General features: G+C 46.5%; 1 protein-coding gene, 1 long non-coding RNA gene and 1 other non-coding gene across 4 annotated transcripts in view; 1 reads left to right on the top strand and 2 right to left on the bottom strand.

Annotated features, from left to right (window-relative positions):
• Positions 1–17,289, bottom strand: part of LOC126020056 (uncharacterized) — an 84,570-nt gene that overhangs the window by 41,056 nt on the left and 26,225 nt on the right. The window lies entirely within an intron of this gene.
• LOC126021586 (U6 spliceosomal RNA) lies at positions 3,089–3,195 on the bottom strand. The gene has a single exon (XR_007500090.1). It is a non-coding gene; the product is annotated as a U6 spliceosomal RNA (small nuclear RNA).
• The window catches only part of IGF2BP3 (insulin like growth factor 2 mRNA binding protein 3), a 130,974-nt gene continuing 124,884 nt past the window's right edge, over positions 11,200–17,289 (top strand). For both annotated transcript variants that reach the window (XM_049781453.1, XM_049781452.1), the window contains exons 1-2: positions 11,200–11,374; positions 12,270–12,330. In XM_049781453.1, the coding sequence (XP_049637410.1) occupies positions 11,200–11,374; positions 12,270–12,330 (236 nt within the window). The remainder of the gene's footprint in view (positions 11,375–12,269; positions 12,331–17,289) is intronic.

The raw sequence follows: 17,289 nt of genomic DNA, 5'->3' as shown, positions 1-17,289 counted from the left end.
TAGGAAAAAAAAATTTATTATTACCTCAAACGATTGTGAAATGGTTTCCTTCTCTCAGTCGAAAACACATCTCACCCTGCAATAGCTCAGCTTACTTCAATTCCTCAACTATGAAATTGTAATCTAGTGATAATAATCCTTCTAGTCTTCAAATTGTGAAATTAATTTATGGAACAAGTTCAAAGAAGCCTGATAAAAAGATACTCGGTACAATTCCCTAATTAGATCACCCCCAAATCTATCACATTTATAAAATGTATCCAAGAATTTGTAATATATAAAGAATAGAGATTTTCCCTTTTGGGTTGTTCTGTACTAGGCTTTAACCAACTTAAATTCCATCATCTTCACATAAAAAGTGTTTGACAAATACAAAAGTCACAACTCCAAAAGTCACATTTTAGAGAATTTGCAAGTTACTATTTACTGTAGTGACTAGATATCTTCCGGTTGGCACATCCTTTTCCTGTTATAAGTGCTTTAAACACTTAAACTTCCCTTTAGAGGAGAATTTGCTTTCTTGGCTTTATTCTCTGGGTTTCCAAAACAATACATCTTCATATTTATCAGTCTATTCACAGAATACAATCAATAATGACATATCAATGGCACAATCATTTTGATGCCACCATTTTGTGACGATGTGCATGAATTTCATTACTTCCAAATGAATTTGTTAGATTATCCAACCCTCAAGCAGCTACATTTATGTAGAGTCAAATTCTCGGATATTTTTAAATTACCTATAACAGTTTCAAGAGTTTATCAGTGCTATTAGATTTATTGGCTTAATTTTTTTCTTTTAAATTGAAGCACTGTGAATTACAAAATTACAAAGATATTTGTGACTGTCAGGTGTCCAATGTTTCAACACTAATCCCTTCACTATTGTCCACTACCTTCCACCACTATTGATTTTTAGTACATTATATTTCAAGTTTTTATTTAAACATTTTAGAAGGAAAAAGCCCACTTTTTAAAAAATAATCTTGTATTCAACTTGATTTTCATTTTTTAAAAACTTAATGCAAAGAACCTTGAAAAAGCCTTTACAAAACAAAGTTTGTCACATATAAAAATATATTACATGAGGGGCCGGGCGGTGGCGCTGGAGGTAAGGTGTCTGCCTTGCCTGCGCTAGCTAGGACGGACCTCGGTTCGATCCCCCGGCGTCCCATATGGTCCCCCAAGAAGCCAGGAGCAACTTCTGAGTGCATAGCCAGGAGTAACCCCTGAGCGTCACAGGGTGTGGCCCAAAAACCAAAAAAAAAAAAAAAAAAAAAAAAAAAAAATATATATTACATGAAACAACAAGCTAAACAGATTAAAGAGATTTTCCTCAGGATAACTAGTAAAATAACATGCTAACAATACAATGTTCATAGTTGCAGTATTATAAACGATAATACCATCAGGTTAATCACTGGAATTGAATGCTGAAAAATATTAAATTCTAGCTTGAGTCCCATAAAAACCCTGAGTTTGATTTTTTCTTATACATAATTTTCACTGATTGTAATATATATGTATATAAATATTTCCTTTTAGCTGTCACATCTGAGAATAATTCAGCTTGTTATTATAGCATTGGCAGAGATAAGGAAAGGAAATATATGCATCCATTAGTGTGTAACAAAAACAAAAATTTATTTATAAAGTATTTATTACTCTATTTTTTATAAAGTTAAACATGTGAAGATATTTGGTTGTCTTTTTTTTTTGGTTGTCTTCATGGAACATGACTACTGGTTTTATTTTGTAATAAAATAATTTAGGAATATTTATTAATCAAGGAAAGAGAGCCTTTTACAAGAATAGTAATAGGAAGGGGGCTATCCTTGATTGAAACAATATTAAAAAACTGTACTGTGGTCAGATCTGAAGCAATATTACAATTTAATCTTTTCCTATTCCTTAATAAAACAAAATAAACCAGAAAAATAACAAAACACAGCTTTCACTTAAAATCTGTGTCTCCTTTCCATGGTGATTCAATTAAAAATCTTGTTTTTTAAAAAAAATCTGTTTCCTCTTCAGATCTAAGTTAAAAAAAATATTGTTCTCACATAGCAGCAGACATCTATTTTTGACTTTTTGTTAAAAGGGCACTTTCTTAAATTGTATTACTAAGTTTAATTAAAATAAAGTAAAAAAAAAAAAAAGGTATTCAGATACTGATCTTGTGTACATAGAGATCTTGTGTATATGATAGAACAATCCAACAAAAAGAATTTCTGATAATTTCTTTTCATAAATAAATTGAATACCATTTCAAACTATGTAAACATAATACTTCTGCAACTGCTTTAATTAAAATGAAATATTACTTAAAACTTTTATTTCAACCAGTGAAGATTTTTAAAGATAAAAAATAAGTACATAAGATTTGTGATGAAGCTTCCTCTTTCCTTCCTTCCATCCTTCCTTCTTTCTTTCCTTCCTTCCTTCTTCCTCCCTCTCTTCCACCCTCCCTCCCTCCCCCGGCAGTGAAAGAAAAAAAAATTTGTGATGAAAAACATTTAACTTATTTACATTCTAAAGTTGATAAGCATCATAATTCTTCCATCTGATAGTTACTTTTCTCCTCAATGTTAAAAACATATTGAGGTAGTCGGATGGTAAAAAAAATCCTAAAATAATGCTTAGCTTGCTTGTTTCAACTTGCAAATTCTGATTTTGAAGACAAGTTCTATCTTGTTTTACTCCTTAACAGATTCCCACAAAGGAATTCTCAGCAAGAATATATGTATATATTCCCACAGTGACTCATTCCATACTCCACAAAACTGTCTTTAACTGGAAGATCTGTAGTTGTTAAATAATGTTACTTTAATGCTATCCCCTGTTTCACTGTACAAAAACTAATAACTCCTTTGTTTTTTTTTGTTTTGTTTTGTTTTTGGGCCACACCCTGTGACGCTCAGGGGTTACTCCTGGCTATGCGCTCAGAAGTTGCTCCTGGCTTCTTGGGGGACCATATGGGACGCCGGGGGATCGAACCGAGGTCCGTCCTAGGCTAGCGCAGGCAAGGCAGGCACCTTACCTCCAGCGCCACCGCCCGGCCCTCCTTTGTTGTTTATAAATTTTTTTAAATATGGAACACTTCGAGACTTTGCATGTCATCCTTGTGCAAGGGCTATGCTAATCTTCTCTGTATTGTTCCAGATTTAGTATATGTGCTGCTGAAGCGAGCACATATTGTTTATAAATATTAAAAAAATTCAGTTAAATTTGTTTCCAAGTTACAATGTTGGCTTTGCACTAAATAAAAAATTGAATATATTTTTGTAGTTGCTCAAGATAAATACTTGTTAAAAAAAGATAAATACTTGTTGTACTATACCAAAATTTTAGATTTTCGAGGTTTCATTTTATTTGGTTAGTGCCTTTTTATAGATGATTATAGATTTAAATAAAACACAAAAATGTCATTTGATTATTGGTATAATAAAAGAGCAGGGTCAGAGAGTAAGGCACTGCCTTGCAGGTGATCAATCTGAGTTATATCCCAGGAACTTCATATGGTGAGCTGAGCCTCACCAGAAAAGATCCCTAAACACAGAGCCAGGAGTAAGCCCTGACTGAGTACAGCTGGATGTGGCCCCAAAACCACAAAGAGAGCAAGAAGTGACTGTAGAGATGTGTTAACTAGAACCAAGGAGTCAACTTTTAAGCATTATTCAACACATGAAACAAAATATAATGATATTATTCTGTGTTTAATTACTCCATAATAAAATGCTAACACTATAATAGAAAACATTTGCTTCTAATGTAACAAGGTGATCTCTCTCTTTTTCTTTTTTTTTTACTTTTTAACTTGATCTTTTTTATAGGTTAGATTTTTAGTAGCTCAGTTAGAATTAGAAAAAGGGTTCTTAAGAGTTTTGTTAACTTAAAGGAAAACACTTAATAGTAATTCATGTCCTACTGGGTTGTATCAAAGTATATGCATTAGTAGAAAAGAGTCTTTCTCCTAATATTTTACAAAGTGAAATTCCTTTAAAACTATTCTCTATGTCTTGGATAGTGCTAGGAAAAACATATTCAGAATCCATATAAGACATGAAAAGTTTACCTACATAGAAACAATTTTAAAAATTTGAAAATTTATTTCATGATTGTCACAAATAAATAAGGAAAAATTATTTAAACAGGCTAATGATTAACATTATATTTAGCCTCATTTAAAACAAAAATGTCTCTTTGAAGGCAATGGTAATTTAAAAATAACTGGTTAAGTTTAAATAAGTCCCTTGAGAAGGGGCAAAATATATAACCAACCTTTATAGTTTAAACATTCTATTACAGAAAAGAAGATGCTAGACAGGAACTTTAAGACAAATCTTTGCAATGTCAGGCTGAAGAATGATTTCACATCAGGTTTTGGATTTTTGTCTGTTACAACTCAAATTCTTGTGAACTTTAGCTGAAATGATAATTTTAAAAAATCTTCATCTTATCTGCTGCCTGCTTTACTTTTCAAAGCTGGGATCCTCAAGCAGGAGAAAATCTCAGGACCAAAATGTAAACTGAACTCAAGAAGGAAGGAATTTTAATGAGCCACGGTGGAAATGGTAATGATCTACCATTATCCTTGCAAGCAAGGGATTGATAAATATACTATTTTATTATGTCTACAAGTTCTTTTAAATTTTTTCTTATTTCTTTTCATTTCTAGGCAGCAAGAATTAAAATTTCAGGTTTCAGTTTATCCCCCAAAGCACCCCAAAGGAGCTATTGGTTTTAATGGGAAACATGTTATGAAATTAGTTATTTTCTTAAGAAGACTCTACATTCTAAATTTTATTTTGACAGGAGATCCTGGAAAGTAAATGGTTAGAAAATAGTAAATATGGAAATAGTAAAAATCTGTGAGAAAATACAGAGTACTAGCTATCACTTCAGTCTGTGCTTTGTTATTTATTTTAATGAGAGTAGGTTCTTATTGTTCTTTCCAGTGGGATTTCATGCTTGGATTACTGTTCCACTTTACTCCTTTAGTTAATACCTTTTTTCTCTCACACCTTCCTTCAACCCTGAGAAAAGAAAACGGCAGGATAAATGAGTTGCAACCAAGAAATAATCTTGAATCTCCAAGTCTTCTTTCTGAGCCTTTGCAGACCCTTCCCCCCACAAGTGCCTATCTTCTTTGTTTTCTGTGCTGGTCTGCAAATACTTATGGGACATACCAATTATCAAAGAGTCCTTTCACTAAAGGTTTCACCCACCCTAACTGTAAAATAATAGTAACAATAATAAATATTCTAGTCTCACTCAAGCAGTAATATGAAGGAGATAATGATAAAATAAATCTTTTCTCTCCAGTACTCGAAGAATTATCTCTAAAGTTTAACAGAAAGATGGACATTTTAACTCTTTATTTAGTAGTTAAAATGAAATCATTTCTCCTAACCAGAATTAAAAAAAAAAGATTATATAAATCTTTATTTTTGTTCTATTTTTTTCCTGCTTTTTTATTTCTTCTATAAATCTTTAGTTTGAGAAAATAGTTGAAAATACCCACGATTTGAGCGTTTTGGCTCATTTTGAAATTCTATTTTTACAATTTTCTCTTGTTTAAGGATTCTTAATTATTTTTTAAATTATTCTGAAAAGATAAAAGCTACAGAATGTTGAACTCCAATCTAGAATAATTTTATATTTTCACACTTAAAATTTCTTAGGTGTGAAAAGGGTTATCAAAATTAAGTAATCTTAAGCATTTACTTTAAATTCATTTCAACTCTACACATTCAACTCATTTAACCCAAAAGTTACTTTGATGTTTCAGAAATCTGCTTGAAACTGAAATATATGTGAATGAAATGTATAGCTGATGACCTAAAATTCATACAAAACCCAAAATTTCCTTCTAAATCGTTATTTTCTAAAATTCTGTTTTTTAAAATCTGCTTCATATTTTGGCGCAGGGAAATTCTTACCTTTGATTGGTTGACTTTTAGAGGCTAAAACTAAATAATGCAGATCTAAACAAAATCATTCCCCAAGAAACTTGAGTAGCTAATGCCAAGTCGATAGTAGATAAGTCAATATATATATATATATAAAATGAACTCACGGATCTAAGCCAATTCCCCAAAGTTTTAAGTACTTACTAGGGCATTGTCGTTTATATGGGATTTTAACCAAAGTAGGTATTTAATCGACTTGAAAAAAAAAGATGAAATAACTTGTGAACAAATGAAGTCGTGCTTCTAACCGGTACATTTCCTTTCTGTATCTTTTAAAGATCATTAAATAAATTGCAAATTATTATTATTGTGAAATCAGATACACCCAACATAGACTTCCCTCTTTGATGTCAGAATTCTGGTCTTTTATTTTGGTGAAGTTATTTTATGGAAGCATCAACGCGCCAAAGGCACCATCGCTTCACACACACCGGGGCAGCGGCTGGCTTTTTCAGGGAACCAAACCCGAGGATCAATTTCGTTTATTTCGGTACCTGGGCAAGTCAATTTCGTGTTTATGTGTTTGGTCATCGGGTCCACCCCAAAGTTAAATCAGAGCATTTCGGCTACGGAAACGGCTACAATTCTTCCAGGTCGGTCTTTGGGGCCGCTTCAACGAAACGTGTCTCGGCCTCGCTGGTTTGATCCGGAGCCTTGGGTTGGCTTTTGGGGGGGGGGGGGGAGAGGGTCGTCGCGTTTCGGCTCAACTAGGGGACCGCCGCGGGGGCGCTCAAGGGGAGGCGGCGGCGGGGCACGAGGGACGGTTCGTTCGTTCTCGCCGGGCGCCCGGGGCGTCCGTCCAGGCGTCCCCGCTGAGACAACGCGAAGGCCGAGACGCCGAAAGGCGGCGGGGAACGAACGGCGCGCCCCCGGCCGACCTCAGCTCGCCCCTTCCCCACCAGCCCGAGAGGGCCCGAGGGTGCTTTCGCGCCACAAATATGCAAATGTAGGGAGGCTCGGCGGCCAATGAGCGGAGAGCGGAGGCCCGCTCGGGCCGAGGCCGCGGAAGCCGATTGGCTCCCGGCGCCCCAATCAGCGCGCGCGACTCCGCCCCTCCTTCCCTCCGGGGCGGCGCCTCCTGCGACGCGGCTCGAGCGGCTCAATTGGTTGGTCGGGCCGAGTCGGCCCGGGAGCCCCGCCCGGTGCACGGGGCCGCGTTGGCGCGCCCGTCGCGCTCCCGAGCTCGGCCCCGCCCGGGCCCCCCGGACCTCAGGTGGGGCGCTGCTGCGGGGTCCCCCAGACCCTGCCCCACGGCGGGGTGCACAGGAGCAGCTCACAGCGGGGTCGAGGGCCTCGAGCGGAGGCGGCTGAAGATGGGCTCCGCCATCAGCCCGAGCTTCCAGCCGTCTCCCAGCAGAACCTTGGGGCGGGGGGGGGGGAGAGGAAACGACTCCCTCCCTCTTTCCGCCTCCCGGGGCTCCATTTTTAAAAGAATGTTTGAGAACACAGAAGGCGACCGACTGACCGACTGATCTGGAATTGCAGAGCCGGGCTCCCACTTACTTACCGTGTCCCTGGTGGAAACAGATCAGAGTCCAGGAAAGCTGCACGTAGGAAACGTTGAAGAAATGATAAATGAAGGGAACCCCAAGAAGCCCCCCAGGGAGCCTCAGCGTTGGGGCGAGCACTGCTAGGAAAGGAAGCAACAAAATACCCCCTAGTCCCAGTCCCTCTTCTTCCCAGCCTGCGATATTGGGGCTCTAGCAGGTTCCACTTTAATATTACACTGGTCCTTAGGAGACATATTTTAAAAATTGCCCTCCGGTTAGCAGACGAGAAGGCGCAGCTCCAGTTGGAAAAGCTGCGATCAGACCAGGCGGTTGGGAGCCCGTCCTTTCTTCGTGGAGTTCTTGTTTCATCAGGAGGACATTGGTGTCGCCTGAGAAGCCAATTTCTGTCTGAGACCCCTGGAGAGATTTGAAGGTTAGAAAGACCTTCTACTCATTCTGGGAAGGATTTTGAGAGATACTCTTCTTGCTCTTAAAATGTCAGTGTAAAACAACTACCCAATCTCTTCTTTATTCAGTTGTGTATGTACTTACTAACTCAAATGCTTGAAAGAATGTTAGTTAACTGAATCCACTCCCACTCACCGCTTTTGTTTTGGTATTTTTTGGGGAGCCGCACCGGTGAGGCTGAGGGGTTATTCCTGGCTCTGCGCTCAGAAATCGCTCCTGGCTTGGGGGACCCTATGGGACGCTGGGGGATAGAACCGCGGTTGGTCCTAGGCCAGCCGTGTGCAAGGCAAACACCCTACGGCTGCAACATCGCTCCGGCCCTTACTCCCCCCATTTTGATGGCGGAGTGTATAATTCGTATGTTTTAAAGGTCCTAGATGGAGTATCCATTTTGTTACAAAAATACACATTAAGTTTGCAAAAGTCCAGAACATATTTCATCGAAACAGCACAATTTGTTTTAAATTCCAGCTGCTAGATTTGTTTGATAGCGACAGACAAGCAGTATTTATAGGAAATAAACACTTTATCCCATGCCTTAGAAGTAACTATTTCCTTAGGTGTCAGTTTTAGTAAGAGCAAAACAGTCAATAATCCGGAAGGCACAATCCAATGAACTTGGTAAGCAAGTTTACCAAGGGAATTTGTTGTGGAAAAAGTTCCAATGATCAACAGACGAGTTGATAAAAACTTAAGTGATATTTGAACAAATATTAACAAGTGAATAAAAAGCACTTTTCTCCAAGTAGCTATTGAGTTCATTCAACAGGTACATAAAACAAAATCATAACATTTAAATTTTTCATATTACTGTAGCCATAAAGGAATTAATATTTTAGAGCTAATGTTCTCTTTTAAACACAGGAAAAAATAAGTAGCCTTAAAAAAGTCATAAATCTAATCCATTAACTTAAAGTTTCACCGCCAAAATGTTCTTTTAAGATGAAGTTCATAACACAGTTCTAAACACTATTACACAAAGAGTTTGTACCTTCCAACTTTAGTAGTAACATTTCACTCAATTAAATGTGAATGAAAATATTGTGTGTGTACAATTTAAAAAGTTGAACTTGCTTGGTAGGAAGGAGAAACCTGTTAGAAAAACCAGTTGCACGTAAAATGGATGATCTGACACCTTCCGGTTTCTCAACATAAAGTAAGTTCCTTTGAAAAGAAAAAAGTCAGTACCCCGTATCAAGCACTAAAGCCCACGAATTGAAAAGCAATCTGTCCTTCATCTTTTAATTGGGAAGCACTTTGAAATGCCATATATGGGTACGACAAAGGGAAGTGTAATGTAACAGAATTACTGAGCTATGTCATGACTTACTTCGGATGGCTTATTGTCAATCCCGACATTTTCTCTCTTACTTTTTTATTCTACTAGGAAGCACTCAGCTCTGAAAAGACTTGAGATTTCCATGCTAGGTCGAAGAGTCTCTTAAGAAACCAACATTTTCTATTTCTTAACAGGAAATAAGGAGACTCGAAGAATCCAAGGACAGGACGCTTCAGAGCGAAGCTCACGCAACCCTTTGCCCGACCTCGGCCCCGGCCCCGTCCCAGCAAGGAGCACCCCAGCCCGGGATCATTTCCGCAGTCCTCGGGCCCGGGGCGCTCGTCGTCGGGGCGGCAGCACCGGGCTCCGACCTCCCCCGGACACGCACCACAGTGCGATCGATCGCACACGGGGGAGACGATGAATGGTTCTGCGGGCCAAGCGCGGGCAGGAAAGCGGCCGGAGCGTCCCCCCAATTTCTCCAGGGCGCATACCACTTTTTCGGGGGCCGGCAGAGTTGCAGATGCCAAGTTTTCCAAGTGCAAGGCTTCCGAGCCGAGTGCCAGCCTAGTCCTGATCGTCCGCCTTTGCAAAAACTACGGGAAGGAATCGCTTCCTGCCCACCCGACTTTTCCAACCCCGCGCTCCTCGCTCGGCTCCGGCGGCCTCGGGGCGGCAGGAGTGGGGGGGACGGAAGGCGCCCCCGGTCCCAGTCCCAGGCCCGCCGCCGCCGCGCACCCCTCCCCCAGGCGCCCAGCCCGCCCCGGCCTCATTTATCCCGGAGCCCGTTCGGGGCGCGCAGCCAATGGCGAGCGCGAACCCCGAGCCCCCGCGAGGCCGCACGGAGGAGGAGGAGGAGGAGGTGGCGCCCCGACCCCGCTCCTCCCCCATCCCCCCGCCCGGCCGCCCACGTCCCCGGGCCCGGGCCCGGAGGGGTGCACGGCTGGGGCGCGTCCCGCCCGCCTCCGCCCAGCCCGCTCGCGGCGCTCCGCACCCCGCGCCGGGGCCCCGCCGACGCGCTCGGGACTCGGCCGCGGCCGCGGGGCTCCTGCCCCTGGGACTCCGGGTCGCCGGTGCGTTTCTGGAGCGCGTCGAACGGCGCGACTCCGGCACCTGGCCGCAGCGCGAGCCGCCCAGTCGAGCCCCCGCCCGGGTCGGGGCGGCCGAGGGCCGAGCGCGCCCCGCCCACTCCGGCCCCGATAAGCCCCGGCCGGCCAAGTCGGGGGCCCGGCCCCTCCGCGCTCGCCGCCCCGCCCCGCCGGCAGCGCCCTCCCGGCCCGGCCGCCCGCCCGCCCGCCTCCCCCGAGCGGCGCTGCGAGGCCTCACGTGAGACGTTGATTTGTAGTTTGAACACGTGGCCCATTCAAAAAGCCGGACGGACACTCGCGGCGGATCCGGCCGCCTCCCCGCGCCCTCCTCCGCGCCCGGCCCCCGCCCGCCGCTCCCGCCGCGCCTCGGCCTTTCGCCCCGCTGCTCCGGGAGGCGCCGCCGGGCCTCGCCCAGGGGACGGAGCTGCTCGCTGCCCCGTCTTCCGTCCGTCCGTCGGTCCCGGCCGCGGGGCGGGCGAGGAAGAGACAAAAAGTCTCCCCCGCCCTCGGGCCGCCGCCTCCCGCTCCTCCTCCGCCGCCTCCTGCCAGAGCCCGCCTCCCGCGCCGGCCCCTTCGGGAAGACCTTCCTCTGCTCCGAGGCGTCGGGGCTGCGGCGCCTTCGGCTCGTTCTCCGGCGATCGCTGGGAGACCCGCGAGACACGAGCCAGCCCGCGGGAGACCGCGCCGCCGGGGACCTCGAGAGCCGCTCGCCCGCGCTCCTTCCCCGCCGGCCCGCTGCGCGCGCGTCGGAACGGCGAGGGGACGAGGACGGCCGCAGCCCCGGGCCCCGCTGCCGCCCGGGCTGGCTCTGGCTTCGGCTTCGGCGCGCGTCTTCTGCCCTCCGCAGATCCCCCCGTCATTCTTTCCAAACAAACCCCACGAGCACGCCGCCCCGAACAATGAACAAACTGTATCTCGGGAACCTGAGCGAGCACGCCGCGCCCTCGGACCTCGAGAGCCTCTTCAAGGACGCGCAGATCCCGGTGGCGGGCCCCTTCCTGCTCAAGACGGGCTACGCCTTCGTGGACTGCCCGGACGAGAGCTGGGCCCTCAAGGCCATCGAGGCGCTCTCAGGTGGGCCGGCGGGGACGGGGTCGCCCCCCGGGGAAGCGGGGCGCCGCTCCTCTCCCCTCCCCTCCCCTCCGCTCCCTCGCCGTCCGGAGAAGTGCCGGGCCGGGGCCCTGCGCGTGCAGCTGCGGGGCCGCGCCCTCCCCCGGGCCGCCCGGGCGGTGGCGCGGTCGGCTCGGCGGGCCCGGCCCGGGCGGCGGTGGGAGCGCGCAGTGGGGTCCCCGGCCCCCGGCCCGGCCGCTCGGAACCGTGCTTCGCCCGCGTGGGCGAGTCGGACGAGCCAGTCGGCGTCCCGGCCCGCCGGAGAGGCAGGTGGGGCACCTGGGGGGCGCCGGGGAGGAGCGCCCTGGCTCGGCTCTGCTCGGCTCGGCCCGGCCCGGCCCCCGGCCTAGACCGTGCGAGCGAGGCGAGGCGAGGCGAGGCGAGGCGAGGCGGGGCGGCCGGGCGCCGGAAGGGGAGGCAGCGGCCGCGTCCCTCCGCGGAGCCCGGGCTTTGCCGGCTGTCGGGGTCGTGCCGTGCCCCCGCCTTGTGCCCGAGCGCCGCCCGGTGCTCCTGCGGCGACTCCCGCCTGCCCCCCGAGCCCCCGCGCTCCGCACCCGCGCGCGCCTTCGACGCTCGCTCCCGGGATCTGCCCCGGGCCGGGGCGGGCAGGCGTGTCCCGCGGGGCCGGAGGGGCTGTGCGGCCCTCGGGAGTGGGTTGGGGGGGAGAAGCGGGGACCCCACCCGCCGGCAACTTGCTCCCCGCCCCCGCTGCGCTTCCCACGCGCACACCCGGTGTCCCAGCTCGGTCCGTGGTGGGGTGCCCCTTGGGCTGTGCGGGTCCTTCCTTCGGGCCGGGAAGGAAAGCGCGTGGACCTGACTGCCTGCCTTCTTGTCTTGTCTCCCACCTGTGCGCCCGCAGGTAAAGTGGAGCTGCACGGGAAACCCGTCGAAGTGGAGCACTCGGTTCCCAAAAGGCAAAGGTGAGTGAGTGAGCCACGTCTCTTTGCGACCCTTCCTGGGGACAGAGTCCCAGCGCCGCTGATTCGACTTTTCTTTCCTCTTTGGAGGCCTTTCTCGTTGTGGACCGACCGACTGACCGGCTGACTATAGTACAGGAGGAATGGAGAGGACTTCCTTGTCACTGACTGACTAGTAGGAAGAGACGGGACTTGTCCCGTGCTGGGTGGTTGTTACTGGCATTAAAATGGCCCAAGCAAACTTGCACAGCTCTTGAGCAGGTCAGGTTGCAAATCAGGGAATCAGCCACTCAGGGCAGGTATGGGGAGCTGAGGCCAACCCACCCCACCCCAGGTCGACTACCAGTGGGAGCTGCTGCAGACACACAAGGGTGTGGCTCACCCTTAGCCCATCGCGGGTGGCGGGAGTCCAGTTCGAGATGTTTGGGACACAGTCCCCACATCTGTGAGGGGAGGAATAAGTCTGCTGGACTACCCAAGCTCTGGCCAGGGTTGGGATAGTGGGCGCGCCTGTTCTCTGAGCAGAGGATGGCTCAGTAAGTTCCCTTTGTTTCCCTCCCACCCTTAATATCGATATGCATTTGCCTGCTCTAGAATGACCTGTGTAATGTTTGTACTGCCTTTTTTCTTTTTCGATTTTGTTTTTTTGGGTCACAACCGGCAGCACTCAGGGGTTCCCCCTGGCTCTATGCTCAGAAATCGCTCCTGGCAGGCTCAGGGGACCATATGGGATGCCGGGATTCAAACCACCATCCTTCTGCATGCAAGGCAAACGCTTTACCTCCATGCTATCTCTGCGGCCCACGTTTGTACTGCTTGACTGGTGACTGTCTCTAGCTTGTGTGGTGTGTCTCAGTCACGTTTTGCAGAACAGTTGAAACTTTTCACTCTTGGAGTATTTTGGAGAAATGACCCGTGTCCAGAACCCACCAGATCTTGGCCCTTCTGGAACTCTTCTCTGGAAAGAAGTGCTGCTTCCTCCTGGTGGGGCCAGGGCTTGCCTCTAAGTGATTTTTGTGTTTTCCGAGTTTTCTCTTTTCTCCATCCACCACTCCCTGCATGGACCAAGCAATAAACTAGAAGTTAATTTAAATCAGGATCTTGTGTACTTGGGTCAGGTGTGTGTGTGTGGGGGGGGGGGGGCGAGACTGTGAAGGAATAGGAGAGGTTGGTCCTGCCTTTTCTAGGCGCTATGCAGATATGCAGAGAGGACTTGCAAATGGCCATAGACTGAACTCTCTTCAGTAAAAGCATCTTCATAGATGTGGTATTTTAGCAAACAGGTTTGATGCTTGTGACTTGGCCTTATTCATGTACTTTCCTTTAGAATAATTTGATAGGATCATTTATGTGACCTAAACTCTAGCTGGAAATTTTGGTAGGGTTGGAGTTATTTCATGGAGTAGTATAATATATACGAATTGAAGAGGAGGGGCTGGGGTCACACCTGGTAGTGTTTGGGGACAAGTTTCTGGCTCTGTGCTCAGACCTGGTGGTTTTCGGAGGAACATGTGTGTGGGATCAAATCTGGACCTACCAAACGCGAAAGCCCATGCATCTTCTCTTACCAGCCTAGCAAATATATTTCAGAAAGATTATGATAAAAACTTGTTCTGAAAATTAGCTGATTTGATGTTTAACAGAAATGGAAACATTGAAAAGTGATTCCTCCTGTACCCACAACACTGAAAAGTTTTAATAAGAATAAAAAAAAATTATTGTGTAATCTGAAATAGCTGCCTAAGGGGAAATAGGACCTATTCTGAAAATTCTAATTAGTTTTCTATTTAGTCATTCTGTGTGTTTTTGTTTGTTTGTTTTTGTGCCACAACTGGCCGCACTCAGGAGTTACCTCCTCGCTCTGCACTCAGAAACTGCTCCTGGCAGGCGTGGCGGACTGTAGGGATGCCAGGGATGGAACCCAAGTCCGTCCCAGGTCGGCTGCGTGCAAGGCAAATGCCCTGTTGCTGCGCTATTTCTCTGGCCCCGAGTCTTTTCTTAAATGCTAAAGAAAAGTAAGCAAAGTGTCGCATTGATGGACCTGCATTATTTAAGTTGAATTTTCTGATTTTAAAGATTAAATGTCTGTTTCCAGATATAATTAATTGACCTGCCAGTAAACTCAGATTTCCTTGCCTTACCCTTATGTTCCTTTCCAGCGGAAAGTGAATTTTCCCCCAGGTGTAGGGAATGAGAAACATTGTTTTGAGACTGCCCCTTCTCCTTTCGCAGACTTTTGCCCAGCCAAAGTTACTTGCTACTTTATAAGTAACCAATTTCTTTTTCAGGAAACCTTGTGCGTAAAATGTTGCCAGTGGCACAAGAATTTATCAGATCTTCATTTATTGAAGTGTATTGACTTTTTTTTTCACTTGTAACAGAAATAGAATTTGCTTTCTCTGCCCTGAAGAATTTGTTGGAAGTTCCCATTATAATTTTATTTTTGGAGCTACAGTGTGGTTTTTCCTTATCTGTATTGTTCCACTGTCTGAATAGATTTTGGGAGGATGGAAAGAAAGGAAACCTTGGTATTTCTTTTCTTTTTCTTTTTTTCTTTTCTTTTTTCTTTTGGTTTTTGGTTCTTGGCCTCACCCGGTGATGCTCAGGGGTTACTCCTGGCTATGCGCTCAGAAGTCGCTCCTGGCTTGGGGGACCATATGGGACGCCAGGGAATCAAACTGTGGTCTAGTCCGTTCTAGGCTAGTGCGGGCAAGGCAGATGCCTTACCGCTTGCGCCGCAGCTCTGGCCCCACCTTGGTATTTCTTATCCCAGTACCAGTGGAAAGTCTAGAAAGGACTGGTGAAAGAGCTGAGTGCCATAAACCAGTACTCTATAGACACCAGAGGGAGCAAGCTGGGTGAAGTTCATTGTGTTTAGCAATCATTGCTTTCCATCCAATTGTCCTGTGGGCATCTGAGGCAGCCATACTCAATGAGCTGTGTTGTAAAACACACGTTAGGAGCCCAGGGTTGAAGAGTGCTTCTGGCAGCCCTCTGATCTGGCTGAATAGATGGGCTTGCAGCGACTAACCCAAGGGAGCAGGTCTAGAGGTGATTGGGTATTTTGGCCCCATGGCCCAACTTTGCTGGTGGAGTGAAAGGGCAAGGGCGGGACCCTTTCAGGAAGAGGCATTGTTGGGTTTAGTTCAAACCAAGTTTAGCTCCTGATTACTGAAGTCTCAAGGGAATGTGGAAGGAATGTTGCTTTTCTGCATTCAGATGCCCCCTCAATTGGGGAAGGTTATAGGAGAACTTCATAGAGCTGGAGGTACCCTAGATCCGGAGTGAGGAGAAGATTGTGTTGGATATCTGTGCTAGTGTGGCACTTACTACTCCATATATTAAAAATTCAGCATACAGGGCTGGGGAAATAGCTCAAATGGAGTAGATACTTCACAGGTAAGAGCCCAAGGCTCAGTCCCCTAAGCAAAACAGGTGTTGCCCCAAAACAACAAGCAACACCAATAAAAAGTACAGCATAAAAAGATTTGGCTTTACCCTATAGCAGGGTCCTCCAACTTTTTAAACAGGGGGCCAGTTCACTGTCCTTCAGACTGTTGGAGGGCCAGATTATAGTAAAAACAAAAATTATGAACACATTTCTATGCACACTGCATATATCTTATTTAGAAGTGAAGAAACAAAATGGGAATAAATACAATATGTGGTCCGTGGGACGTAGTTTGAAGACCCCTGCCCTATAGCCTTAAAAGAATTCAAGGACAAAATTATCTTACTGCACTGGGGAAAAGGGTGGGTGTGAAGATAACTGATTTTGAAGACCATTAAGTTTGATTGAAAGAGCCATTATTTACCTTATAAGAGCTTCTGTATGGTTATATTATTTTAAAAAAAAACACTGATTTTGTTTGCTTTACGTGTGGGCCACTGGGCATGGGAGACGGAACATGGAATGTTGCTGACACTGGGGAACTGAGAGGATGTTGGTTTGAGTTACTTTCTCATGACTTTCCAGATCATGAAAATACATGTTGTCACTTTTTTTTTTTTTTTTTGGTTTTTGGGCCACACCCGTTTGACGCTCAGGGGTTACTCCTGGCTATGTGCTCAGAAATCGCCCCTGGCTTGGGGGGACCATATGGGACGCCGGGGGATCGAACCTCGGTCCTTCCTTGGCTAGCGCTTGCAAGGCAGACACCTTACCTCCAGCGCCACCTACCCGGCCCCACATGTTGTCACTTTTGATGAGGTGTCTTACCAACTTGAATATCTCCACTGTAATATCTACCTGGCTTCTAGTGCTGCATTTTGATTGTGGAATTAAATTTAATTGCAGAATTTAAATTAAATTGAATAAATGATTAGGATTTTTTTTTGTTTTGTTCTGTTTTTGTTTTGTTTCTTTTTGGATCATACTCGGTGACTCAGGGGTTACTTCTGGCTCTGTGCTCAGAAATTAATCTCAGGGGCCAGAGAGAGAGCACAGCAGTAGGGCGTTTGCCTTTCACGAGCCAACTCAGGACAGATGCAGGTTCAAATCCCGGCATCTCATATGGCCCTCCATGCCTGCCAGGAGCAATTCCAGGAGAAATTTCTTCATTCATTCATTCATTCATTCATTCAGGTATTTTTGGGCCACACCCATTTGACCCTCAGGGGTTACTCCTGGTTATGTGCTCAGAAATCACCCCCGGGGGCCGGGCGGTGGCGCTGGAGGTAAGGTGCCTGCCTTGCCTGTGCTAGCCTAGGATAGCCTAGGACGGTTCGATCCCCCGGCGTCCCATATGGTCCCCCAAGAAGCCAGGAGCAACTTCTGAGCGCATAGCCAGGAGTAACCCCTGAGCGTCACAGGGTGTGGCCCAAAAACCAAAAAAAAAAAAAAAAAAAAGAAATCACCCCTGGCTTTGGGGGACCATAAGGGACACCGGGGGATCTAACTGCTGTCCGCCTAGTCCTAGGCTAGCATTTGCAAGGCAGATGCCTTACCTCTAGCACCACCTC

This window comes from Suncus etruscus, chromosome 10 (assembly GCF_024139225.1).
Source record: "Suncus etruscus isolate mSunEtr1 chromosome 10, mSunEtr1.pri.cur, whole genome shotgun sequence".
In the NCBI taxonomy this organism is placed as follows: domain Eukaryota; kingdom Metazoa; phylum Chordata; class Mammalia; order Eulipotyphla; family Soricidae; genus Suncus; species Suncus etruscus.
This window is presented reverse-complemented; position numbering and strand designations above follow the sequence as displayed.